Raw genomic sequence first — 12090 nt, 5'->3', positions numbered from 1 at the left:
TTCCTTAAATCCGGCTTAAAAAACGAAAATACCCAAGCTTGACGTTCCCATGGTATTCACTTCTGACAACTCTAGCAGCTTCGTGTGAAACTGAACAACCCTTACAATGAAATTTCTTGATTTTTCCGGAAAGACTAAACGTTAATGAAAATTCGTGAACATTCTGGTTAACGGGAAGATGAACTGGAACTCCACTGGTAAGAAAGAGTCTTTGAGCTATGCAGAGAGCTGAACTACTGCAGGATTAGCTGCGGCTGGCTGTAGGCATAAAGTGTGACATAACCGATTTATTTCCTCTAGCCAATAAGCTAACCTAGCTAGTATAATTAGCTAGCAACTTATTCTCAGCACATTTCAGCGCTAGTCAACTAGCGTTCGTAATATGAAAAAAAATAGCGAACTGCCTACCAAATCGGCTATGTCAGCTAACTTCCAAGCCAAATCAATGTTTATAGCAACGGCAGCCTTTAACTGTAGCTGGCTGTATGGTCAGAGGTTGTGTTTGGAAGTGTACAGAGGTTGCTGAGATTGGCGCTTCTTGTTGGCTCGCTCTGCTGGAATGACAGAGCACTAAGAAAACGTAGCAACGTTGTAGTCTTCCACCATAGCATTCGCTTTCTGTGAATTTTTCATTTCCTTCAGTGAAGTTAACTTGAACTTACATTAGAATGTAAGGATTTTCCTCACACATACATACGTGCACAAATTCTTTGTATGTAATGATGATGCATCTCTGCCTCTGAGTATCCGGGCGAGTTCCATATGATCGGTGGCAGCTAACGTTAGTTACCTGAAATGATAGGATACTTTTAGTAAGAGAGACAACTAACACTTGTAAATGTGTAGCTATGAAAGAATCTGTGTAAGAAAGAAAGAGGCCACTGCCTCGTAAGTGTGCCTTATAATAAGATGTTTTATGATAATTGTAATGTTTATTTCATAGAGAAAAGTCCAAAGTTTGGTGTTCTGAGTCGCTAGAGATCAATATGTCCACCCCATTTGTGTGTTCTGCTTCTAACAGTCTGGGTCTCTCTGCTGTGCGGCTGACTCGCTGTTTGCTCAACCTTGTCTACATCATGTCTCCAGTTTACTCATCTCCCAAATACACTACCGGCTCCACCCTGCTCAGCCCTTTCCGGCCCTATGAGCCGTACGACCCCACCCTGAGCTACATATCCCGAGGACAGCCCCAGCACTCCAGATACTCCCTCTCCACCTCCCGCTACATGACGCCCACCCCCTTTATCGCCCGTCCTGCCGTCTCCCTCCCCCAGGAGCCTGAGCGTGGGCGGCCCATCCCCCGTGGTGACCCTCGCTCTGCCCGACGCAGTGAGAGCTCCAATAGGATGCAGGTCAGAGGTCAAGCTACCTGGGTGAGTGGGGTGAGAGGTCGCTCACCCTCGAATGCTGGGCTCCCCACCACCTTACCCCTGTTTGGGTGGCGCCGGTCAGTCAGCCAATCGGATCTGGCACAGGAACTGGCCTCCTTGGAAGTCTGTGAGCAAGGGGAGGAGGAGAGAGGAGGATACCCTGGAAGAGAGAGCATCAGCAGGGCACACGGCAGCTGTTCAGGGCCGTTCTACTGGACCTCAGAGGTGAGGCTGGTCTGAGTCGCTTAAATTATAATTTAAATCTAATTATTGTAACTATACCAATACTTTGTCATGCTCATGCTCAATCACACAAACGGACACACACAAACACTTTTTCTCTCAATTTTGAAGGATTAATTGCACTGTGCTCTATAAAACATTCTGTAGAAGTGGACAATATCGCAAAAATATAATATGATGTATATCATGATATTTTGTTTTTTGGGGGGTTGTTGAATAGCAGTTGGAAGACACAATACTTCAGCCAAACAGGAGTGCCACATTTAAAAATGGCCAGGCAAAAAAATGTCTTTTTCCAACATTTAGAAAAAAAACTGTAAGAAGGAGCTGGAGAAAAATGTAAACAGTTGGTTGAAACTGAGTAAAGTAAGATAAAAAACTCACTTTTGGGCATTCAGACATTTGTATTTAATATTAATCCGATAGTGTGTCACCACTGTTTGTTAGCAACAGACTCACTATAGTTAATTTCCATTTCTGAAGTGAAATATACAGTCAGGCCTACTAACAGTATGAGCAGTAAAGAATATTGTGTCATTACTTATCGTGATAAAGATAGCATATTATATTGCCCACCTGTATTGTTTATTGCAGTGTAAGGAGAATGGGATAAACATATTTTTATCTCAAGGAGAGTTCTTCCTTTGTGGTGAGCATCACCTTATACAGTTAAAACTTAATTTAACTTGGCTCTTTATAGCATAAAAGTTATTGTACATTGTGTTTTACATACATGCATTCATATTTACATCTTTACTTTGTTTATGTGTTTTGAAAGAGTTTTAGAATAGAAACACAGCACAGCTAAATTAAGAGCAAGCTGACACTTGCAGCTGAAAAGCCACAGACACCTGCACATTTCACACTTACGGTTAACACATTTAAGCAAGTACACTTGGGGTTAAACCGTAATTAACACTCAGTGCCCTCAGGCTGTTTTCTGCATATTCAGTACAAAAACCCACAAACAAACACACGGGCACATTTTGAGTATAATAATATGATCTCATGCACTTGAATACGTTTTAATCTCTTATTACAATAAAGGAACATTTTTGTTGGTGCAAGGTGCAACCAAGGTTTTGATCAGGGTAACTGAATCTTGAACCTTGTAATGCTGGATTTTATCACTAGAGGGTGCCATTTCTTTATGAATTGTGGATTGAGTTGGTCTCGCAGCGCATTGTTGAATTACACCAGTTAAAACACACAAAAAAACTATTCTTCTGTATTTCTGCATGCTAAATCCAAATATGTCTTCATTATTTCTCTATTGCCCATAGTTTTTGGGTTTTTTTGTTACAGTATACTTATATGTCATTATGTACAGGAAGGAAATAGAAAGGAATGAAAAGGAAAGTGGAAAAGAAATTGGAGCCTCTCTGTGGTAGACACTACTGCTGGACACTGAAGAGGGATGTTCCTAATGCCAAAAATAGCCAAAAACCAAACACCAGTACATTTAAAAGTTTGTACATGTATATTTTAAGTGTAATAACAGCCTTATTTGTAAATAATATAAACCTTTTAAAAGTTGCGTCTCTGTCACTTAAAAAGATGCCTCATAAAATAATATATAGATTCAAATTTTCAAATTCATTATAAAACGTATTATAAGGTCCACCTGTTTTAGTTTGTGAGGCCAAAAAAAAATTTGTTTCCTAGTGTTAAGCGGCTGAGTACAACATGATGTGAGGGGAAGGGACTATGTGAGGGGAGATAACTATGTGAGGGAAGGGGACTATACAAGAGGAGGGGACAATGCGAGTGGAGGGAACTGGGTTGAACCCCCCTGCATGAAACGATTTGGGCAGCTTTGGCAGTTTTCAGTGCCAGGAGCTGTGCCCAACAGAATAAGCCCTCAGCGGGGCTAGGTCAGGGACACCACCCTTGAGATCAGTAGCTGGGAGTGCTCCCTTTAACCCTTCATTGTCTTTGCAAGCAATATTGTATTGGAGCATCCTTGTATTAATGCTCATTACCATTACCATTCTGCCTTTAAGCAGTACTTGCGCAGTATTGTAGCCTAACCACACAAATAGGTTCTCCCTTTAAAGCATAATACAATTGCTGTTACCTTGTAATCTATCCCTAATGTGGAGGTTAGTAAGAGGTCATGGCATTCTCACAAGACAGCTTGCCCAACTGTCACTGCATCATGGGGTACTAGCATGTTTTTACCTCACTATCACAGCTTAATTAGGTTTGCAGTTTGTTCACTTTGTTCTGTAGGCATTGGTTATGTAATCTGTTGAGGTGGTTCTGAAAACGTGGCTCTTATTGCCTTAATCATTTCACAAGTCAACATCAAACTTCAAAAGCAGAGTCAGCACTTCTTAGAATGGTGTCATTTTTAAATATGTTTTTTTGCTGGGTAATTTTGAACCTTCATCTGCTTAGACAAGATAATATAAGAAATGTCAATAAGCTCTGGCCCAAACCAGTCCTTGTACCTTCTACCATAATAGCCTCAGGAATGTGTAACTTTTGGCTTATGAAAGCAAGCTAGCAAACAAGCCCCCCCAAAACCAATCATTCAATGAATGGTAAAATACCGATGCATTCTGTAGGATCAGTAGAATTAGAGTTCATAGGTGAAAGCCTGTTAAGAGATGAGTTTTGGGTATTGTGCTACCATTTGTACTTCAGTGTTCCATCATTTTCATCTTTGTTTTGAAGCTTCTTGATGTTCATTTCTCTCAATAGGAATATTCTGCAATTTTTAACATTTACACTACGCTAAAATGGATTTTTGAACATTTACAGTAAACTGCAGTGGATTTTTGAACATTTGAACCTTTACAGTAATGGGACATTCCATATTGGTCCAAATTTCCTTTTGCACATACATAAGAGTCTTAGTCTGAGCCCTCCTGAACCTTACAGAAATCCCCAATGTAATTCTGGCCCAGAGAGGAAGTGATTTTTCCCCCAGAATCTCAGATTTTCAGGTTTACACCTGTGTGAGATTTCCTCATTCTGTGCTGTTTTTCTAGAGCTAAATCTTGAAGCATACTGTCAGCCTGAGATTTATTCTGGGTAGTAAACAAGGAACCCACTTTGATCTCATTCAAAAATATTACACTTGGACTTTATGGGATGTAAGTTAAAATATATCCAGTATCACCTTTCTATCGTGAAATGTTGGTCTAATTTTGTCAAGCTTTTGAAGGCTGTATTTTAGGTTGGCCTATTGTGTAGTTTTTAATGTTCTAATGTTTAAATATTTAATGTTGTATATAATATATCTTATTAACATTAATAGTATATATTTTTCACTTATAGTGATTAATATGTTAGGCTACACCTACCAGTTTGAAATGTTCAAACATTTTCATTTATATAATAATGCACAAAAATGGGCAAAATTATGTAAAATGTTCCCTAAAGTTTCACTGGGAAATATGGCATTTGAATATTAAAACATTGAATATTATTTTAATAGAAAGTAAGTGATGCACCAGCTTGAATAATGTGTGGTTCAACTCCCCTTACAATCATGACCATGGCTTAGAACATCCACAGTCCTGACCGTAATTAGAAAGGGCAGCAGTACCAGCTCCTCCAGGGCCTAAAATAAGGGTCGAAGTCCAAGCGCAATTTGTCAATGTTGAACCTTAAAATCAGCAAGACAGAATAGCGGTTTTACAGCTCTACACACACGTTCATTCCAACACTCACCCTTATAACAGGCACTTATTTACTTTACATTGTTTGAGGACTTCAGTGTGAGATACATGGCATAATTGGGTATAGTCAACGTTTTCATTTTCTTGCTCCTTTTTTTGTTTGTTTGGGGATTTTTTTACTTATTACACCTCCTCACTTGACATGGCCTTGGGAGCGTTGTGAAGAAGTGTCTGCTTTCGCTATGCCCGTGCTGTCTGCAAAGTTATGTTGTGTACACCCTGTTAACAGTCACTGTCCGTTCATTTTGTTCTGTCTGCGTTGATTATGTAATCCACACGTGTACCACAAAGCAATCCTGAGTAACTTTAGTCGACAGCTAGTAAAAACTGCTGCAAAAGACAGCTGTTACTATAAATCTGCATGTACCCTGCTCCAGGAATGTGATAGGGCTGGATACAGCTTTAGCAATGGGTTTGGCTATTTTTATTTAAAGGACGGGACTTTATGTACAACAGATGCCGTGTTGAGTGTTAAGAGCTATCACATTCATATAGCATAGAGTAGCATGTCCTCTCTTATAATGGCTCATCCTTAATCTGTTCCAAAAGGGTAATACAAGAAATGCAAATTAGCTCTGGTTCAAACAAGTCCTTCTACCTTGCAACATAATATCTTAAAGTGTATGAAACTTTAGCCTATGGAAAGCAAGCTAGCAAATTAGCATTTCCCAAATTATTCTTCATATAGTGAAATCTATACAGTTACCCAAGAAAAATGCCAGGAAGCCAGATTCCACAGGTGAAAGTCCATTAAGAGTTCTTGGTACCCTGTTACACTTTGTACACTCTGTACTTTACTGTTACATCATTATTTTTTTTTTATCTTTGTTTCAGAGCTGCTTGGCCTTATTTGTGGTTCTTTGGGCTGTGCAGTCCTTGTCTCCTGGCTTTTAGCAACTCCAGCATATCTGAAATGTCCAAAAAAAAAGCACATAGGATGCCTTAGCCATGGGTTATATGCTGTGGTCGTCTGTCCTTTGTCATTTAGTGTGCTGATACGATAGAGCTCCCACCTCGGGGCTCACTGGCAGAGTGTCAAAGGTCTGACCACCAGATCCTGAAGGCAGTGTACAGAGCAGGGCTTGGAGAAGCACGATGCCCAAGAAGGCATTGTAAGGACGAACACTCGGACAGGAAGTCAGGTGGGAAGCATGAGTCATCTTCAGGTTTATATTATCATGTTTGGTTGCTATTAGTAGCCGTAACATTGCTAATGAAATATCTTTAGAGAATGCAGTAAGACAGCCTACGTTGTGTTCTATTCCTCATAAATTAGCAGACTTGTGAGTCAGTAAACTTAAGCATACTGTAAAATTAGAGAAAAAGATATGGGTAGTAGAACCCTGTTATTTTGGTTTCTGCGTGTGTGTGTGTGTGTATGTACACAGAGAATGTGCACATTACTACATACCAGACTTGTTTTATACCTTAATCCAAAACATTAAGCAGTCTCACATATCTAGATATACAGTCCAGCCAAAAGAAATTATAGAGACTCATATCCAGGGGCCCAACTGCTCCCTTATTGTCAGGTCAAAATGTTTAAGGAGAGCTGACTCCGTTCTCCATTGTAAAAGTTTAGACACGCCAGAAGGTATTCTTTCCTCAGGATCCTCTGGGAATCACTTGGGGTAAACTAACAAGTTACTATGCCAACCAGCACATGTCCACACAAGCCAGCTGGCTGACTCAGACATATTTCTGAACTATAAGGGCTATTACTTCATATTGACAGCTGAGTATGTCATTCTTGGGAATGTAGGTGATCTGTCACTTATGATGTGGCGTGGCATTGCACCTTGCCCTGTCCATTATTGTGTAAATGTAGATGGGTGAAGTTCATGAAACTAATAAATCATTCATAGCAAAACCATGGACTGAGCTGCACAATTGTCTTGTCGAACATTCCAACCTCAGAACTCTATTCATGATGGAATTTGTTTAATCGATCTAAGTGCTTATAGGCTAATTGAGAGGCTGAAGGTCTAATACAGTGTAATTGTCCTGGCTCAGCTCTCCTTCAGTTCAGCACAGTTAGATCTCCAGGGATCACTGAGGCCCATGACAACTGCACCTGTATTGGTTGTAAACTTTACAGACCTTGCACCTGATTGGTGGAGGTTGGGGCCATAAAACTTTACAGTTCAAGAGACGGTGAGACCATAAAGGTTAAGGGCGCATTCTTGAAGGCTGAGATAAGATGGTTATCTTGGCTTAGGGACAGCCTATTCTGTGTCAAGGCTGATTGACGTGCTCCACCCCATGCTAAGAGCAGGCCTGAGGCCTGCCGAGCGTCGGAGGAGTGACCGGCTGTTTGAAGTGTAGGGTTCAGGGATTTCCTAGACAGCTTCCAGAGGCCACGCACCTCCATAGAGACTGCCCAGGCCAGAGGGCGACTGTGGCCCTAAACACGTATCTCGAATTAGGCGCCAGAGACACAAGTGCAGTGCTGCAACAGGACCAGAGAAAATGAAACAAGGATGCAAGACAAGGAAACCATGGAAACAGACCCCAGGGAGGGGCCAACTGTGACAATTATCAATCAAAGTCGATAAAAAGCCAACTGATAATGTCAACTATTGATGATGGAATTCATGACTGCAGTAACATCAGCCCACCACTGGTACCGGCCTCATCTATCATATTCTCATTGCTTCACTCCAATGGACAGTCCATTAAAGCAGAGCAGAATCAGCCCATGACCCAGCAGACTTCTCTTATGTCAATGCCAGTAGAAGATCCCCCTTCGTAGCTAATCTTAGACCCATGCTGGAGTATCCCCCAGATCAAGCCTTTCACAAGCAGGAGCTAGTAATAATCAGTCCTGAACATAAGGTTCTAACTGTTCTAATGGCTTTAGTTGGCTAAGCTGTAGCGTGAGTGCAGGGTGTGACGGGTATGACAAGGTAGTCAGGAGACTTCATAGCGTGTAAATGCCATTCTACTTCTCCCTTTCTCCAACATTCCATGCATACTTTTTGCAGTGGCGAGCTCTCTGGCCATCTGACGTTCATCAGCCATGGTTCAAGATGGAAGATTCCTGATGCTCGCATGCTCTTCAGCATGCTCGCATGCTCTTCAGTACATGTGGCTGATATTGATCTTATCATCATGCTGGCAGCTATTCAAGAACATCTCCAGGTTTATCTAACCCTAGTCCTTCTTTATTTTACGTCATGGCTGGTCTTTTCTGCTATTCAGTATGTGTAAAGCAATACATGTATGTTGAAACATGACACTGACATTGTGTAAAGTGAGAAAACAAAACATAAACATTATATGTGCATAACACAATAATAATGTTGTATGCACCCCACTAATGACATCTGGCTCGGGGCCCGATATACAAAAGCATGGTGCAAAATAAATGACCAGCCACTTTGGTATTCTTCTGTCACTAACTGAGGAGCAGAAATTCCATTTGCAAATTATGAATGTCCCATCCAAAGAGAAATATCTTGTTGCATGAGGCTGAAACAGTGTGGCTTATCTCTACTGAATGATCGTGCGGTCTCCTCTTTTAACCTATTGCATATCTTTTATAATGATGGTGAAACGTCTCATTGACCTATTTTATTGTCTCTTGCGTATGATCGCCCATTCATGACATTTGCACCCTTCTCCAGGTCATTATACATGCACGCTCAAGTGCCCTTGTATCCAGTTTCGTAGTGCTCTATGAGGTAGGAGAGAATCACCATGAGGCCACTGACTAATTAGTCCCTTTGAGTGCACACTTCCAATGAGTAAGCACAGGGGTGAGGGAGCCTTGGCTTGAGGGAGTGTACTCAAACTCTTCATTTATTTGGAAAAAAAGTGACTGCCTTAGGCCTGACCTCTTGAATAAATTGCAGTTTGCATCAGTGATCTCTGAGCCTTGGGTTCTTTCTCCAAGGAAATAAGAACATAGTTATGCAACAATCTGAGCTTCAGAAGCCAGAGTCTTTCTGATAACAACAGTACACAGTTCCTGTGATTCCTGTGCTCTTCTCTAAACCAAAACATTGACCACATTTACATCCATAACAATGTTAAGCTACCTGGAATGGTTCAGTATTCCTGGAAGGGCAAATGATATAAGGATGTGAATATCCCAGCTCATACAGTGAGGCCACGCTCCGTGTTAGCCATTCTAACATGCTGTCTTTAAGTGTTTAACTCTGCTATGCGGGCTTTGTCACGTTACAGGAACTTCATGGATTCCCATTTTTCATTAATAACATCAAAAAAAAACATTTTTTTTTTAAAGTTAATAAAAGTTAAATAAATGTTTAAAAAATGATAATAGAAATTATAATATATATTATACATCATATAATATAGTAAAAAATTAATAAAGTTAGATAAAGTTAATAAAGATGTTACCCTTAGCTGCAAGGTAATATTCATTGGTAGTAGACACATGCTGAGGGTGTGACTAGCTAGCTAGCAAGGTCTGGAGTCAACGCATGGTCCTTCTGAGAGTGGATACAGCTGGCCACATGTATAGGACAGTCTGGTGCTCCTTGGGGTTTGTGGGCTACTTAATTTTTTAGATACCTGTTCACATGTTTCTGTGCTGATGGAGTCTACAATTATTTAGGAGATAAATCAGAAGCTGGCAGCTGACATGTCTATAGGTATTTTTGCACATCCTGTGCCATCCTAAAAAAATAATTTCTGAAATTGCTGTTCTACACTCCTATAAATTACCTATATATTTTTTAAATGGCAGCGTCTTAATCATCAGAATACTGTCCTTATTGTGGATTATATTTGGCCTGATACATGTTCAAAAGACGAGAAGCGAAGGTGTTTCACCACCAGCGACCAATTTGTAAGAATACACACAGTACTAAGAATGAGCTTCAGGTGTGTTGTCACACCTCGTAACCCTTATTTTTTAGTCTCCCTGGAGGTTGTCACGAATGTGCCATCACCATCATCACATGCTTACCAGACGAGGGTGGAAGAAGCCACTGGGGTGAGCCAGAGTGGGCAAACAGGTTGCTTTTTCCTTTCTAGTCCCTCACATCACCCCACATGCCCTGCTGCGCTGCAGGGTATCCAGTGGGTGGGGTCCATCAGGGGACCGTACGTCCTGTCTGCTTGGTCGGTCTGTCTGTCTGCCTGTCCCTGTTTTGGTGCCTTGATGTCTAGAGATGCCACTGTGAAGGGACAGTTCGTATTTTTGGATTTGTATGTCTCACTGCTGTCCTCTATCTGACTCTCTTTTCTCTCGCTCTTTTATCTTTGTTCTGTTTCTCTCTCACACGTATACACAATATGCTCTGTAATCTCTGTACTAACAGCAACTCCAGCTGTCACTGTAATACCTCTGACCCTTATGAAATACACATACACACAGTCCAAGAATGGTGTAGAACACACTTCTTTAAGCCTGGATAAGGACAGCTCATCACAGCACCAATGGAACAGACAGACTCCTCTACGTGCTAATAATAGATGTTGCTGTTTGTTCAGGGCAGATGAGGAGTTCTCTACACTGTCTGTGGTCTGGTTATTCTCTGCCTCTGTGTGTGTGTGTGTGTGTGTGTGTGTGTGTGTGTGTGTGTGTGTGTGTGTGTGTGTGTGTGTGTGTGTGTGTGTGTTCGTGTTCATCATCAGGGTGACACAACCCACAGTAAGGTTGCTGACAGAGGGAAAAGGAAAGGTGTTGACTTTGGTTGTTTTTTTTTTTTCCTGAATCCACTGGCTCACCAGTTTTGAAAATCTTCATATCTACACTTTCAAGCCACTTGCCTGCTTCCTGCTCTTCTTCCTTGTCTTTGACAGACACTTATACTGCACACACACTAGAAATACACACAGGCTTCTGCGCAGAAGCAGATGTGGAGTCGGTTTCTGTTCCATTCATTCATTTGAAGCATTTAATCACAGGATACTGACTGATGTTATGCATCGCTGAACAGCTCGCGGCTGGACTTCTATCAGCACAGCTGAGGCTAAAGTACTCAAGGATTTCCACTTGCAGTGCTACCGCGAAATAGCTGATCATGTGACTGACACCATCAGCCTTGTGCATGCCACCTGGAGAACTTTTCCAGCTCTTCTGCACACTCTAATGCATTTTTGACTCAGGCTGTTTTTGCTTTTGTATGTTGGAACTCAAGCATGTTATGTGCATGTGTGCGTGTGTGTATGCATGCGCGTATGTGTGTGTGTGCGCGTATGTGTATGCGCGTCTGTGTGCTACGCTCGTGTGTGTGTGTGTGTGTGTGTGTGTGTGTGTGTGTGTGTGTGTGTGTGTGTGTGTGTATGGTTGTGTGTTTCAGACAACACTAGCATGATCAAGCTTTGGCACACTCTGTCCTGAAAAACTATAATGTGGCTTGTCAGAAGAGAAGCAGAGGGTTTTCCTAGAACCTGGATGCTATAGATTCTCAACTTGTCACATTTGGGTAACCTTATTTTTTCTTTTACCTTGACAACTGCTAGATGAAATCACCACACAAGACCATAGAGTCAGGTCCACAAAAAACCCCACAAAAAAACTGTTACCAGTAGCACTAGACCAAGCTAATATCATATTTCATACAGAATTAATGTGCAACTTCAATGACTGTAACTCTCTACATATATGGTTTTGGGGGTTTTTTTAGGTTTTTTTTTACATTTTTAGGCAATCTTATCTTTTTTTTTTTTTACTTTCTTCACCAGCTTGTGTAAATGCTGAACAAAATGCAACCCAATAAAAGCCACAGCAGTTTGTAAAGTTTACATTATCTATATATGGCACAAAGCAGAAGAATACCAAATACACCAAACAACAGCCCACCGATGTGTGC

At 41.1% G+C, this 12090-nt stretch overlaps 1 protein-coding gene across 1 annotated transcript; it reads left to right on the top strand.

Annotated features, from left to right (window-relative positions):
* The first annotated feature begins 16 nt into the window (after positions 1–16).
* On the top strand, positions 17–9115 carry LOC113570245. Its single transcript, XM_026998559.2, has 4 exons — positions 17–197; positions 1022–1595; positions 6291–6444; positions 8287–9115. Exons 2-4 carry the CDS (start codon positions 1077–1079, stop codon positions 8307–8309), a joined length of 696 nt encoding a protein of 231 aa, XP_026854360.2. The 5' UTR covers positions 17–197; positions 1022–1076; the 3' UTR covers positions 8310–9115.
* Positions 9116–12090: the final 2975 nt, after the last annotated feature.

The sequence above is a fragment of the Electrophorus electricus genome, chromosome 6 (genome assembly GCF_013358815.1).
Source record: "Electrophorus electricus isolate fEleEle1 chromosome 6, fEleEle1.pri, whole genome shotgun sequence".
Lineage (NCBI taxonomy): Eukaryota > Metazoa > Chordata > Actinopteri > Gymnotiformes > Gymnotidae > Electrophorus > Electrophorus electricus.
This window is presented reverse-complemented; position numbering and strand designations above follow the sequence as displayed.

Excerpts from the sequence above, each read along its gene's own strand:
- LOC113570245 (XM_026998559.2), top strand. The coding sequence starts at position 1,077 with ATGTCTCCAGTTTACTCATCTCCCAAATACACTACCGGCTCCACCCTG. Across the intron at positions 1,596-6,290 it reads CGTTCTACTGGACCTCAGAG|TGTGCTGATACGATAGAGCT; the intron begins GTGAGGCTGGTC and ends TTTGTCATTTAG. Across the intron at positions 6,445-8,286 it reads ACACTCGGACAGGAAGTCAG|TGGCGAGCTCTCTGGCCATC; the intron begins GTGGGAAGCATG and ends TACTTTTTGCAG.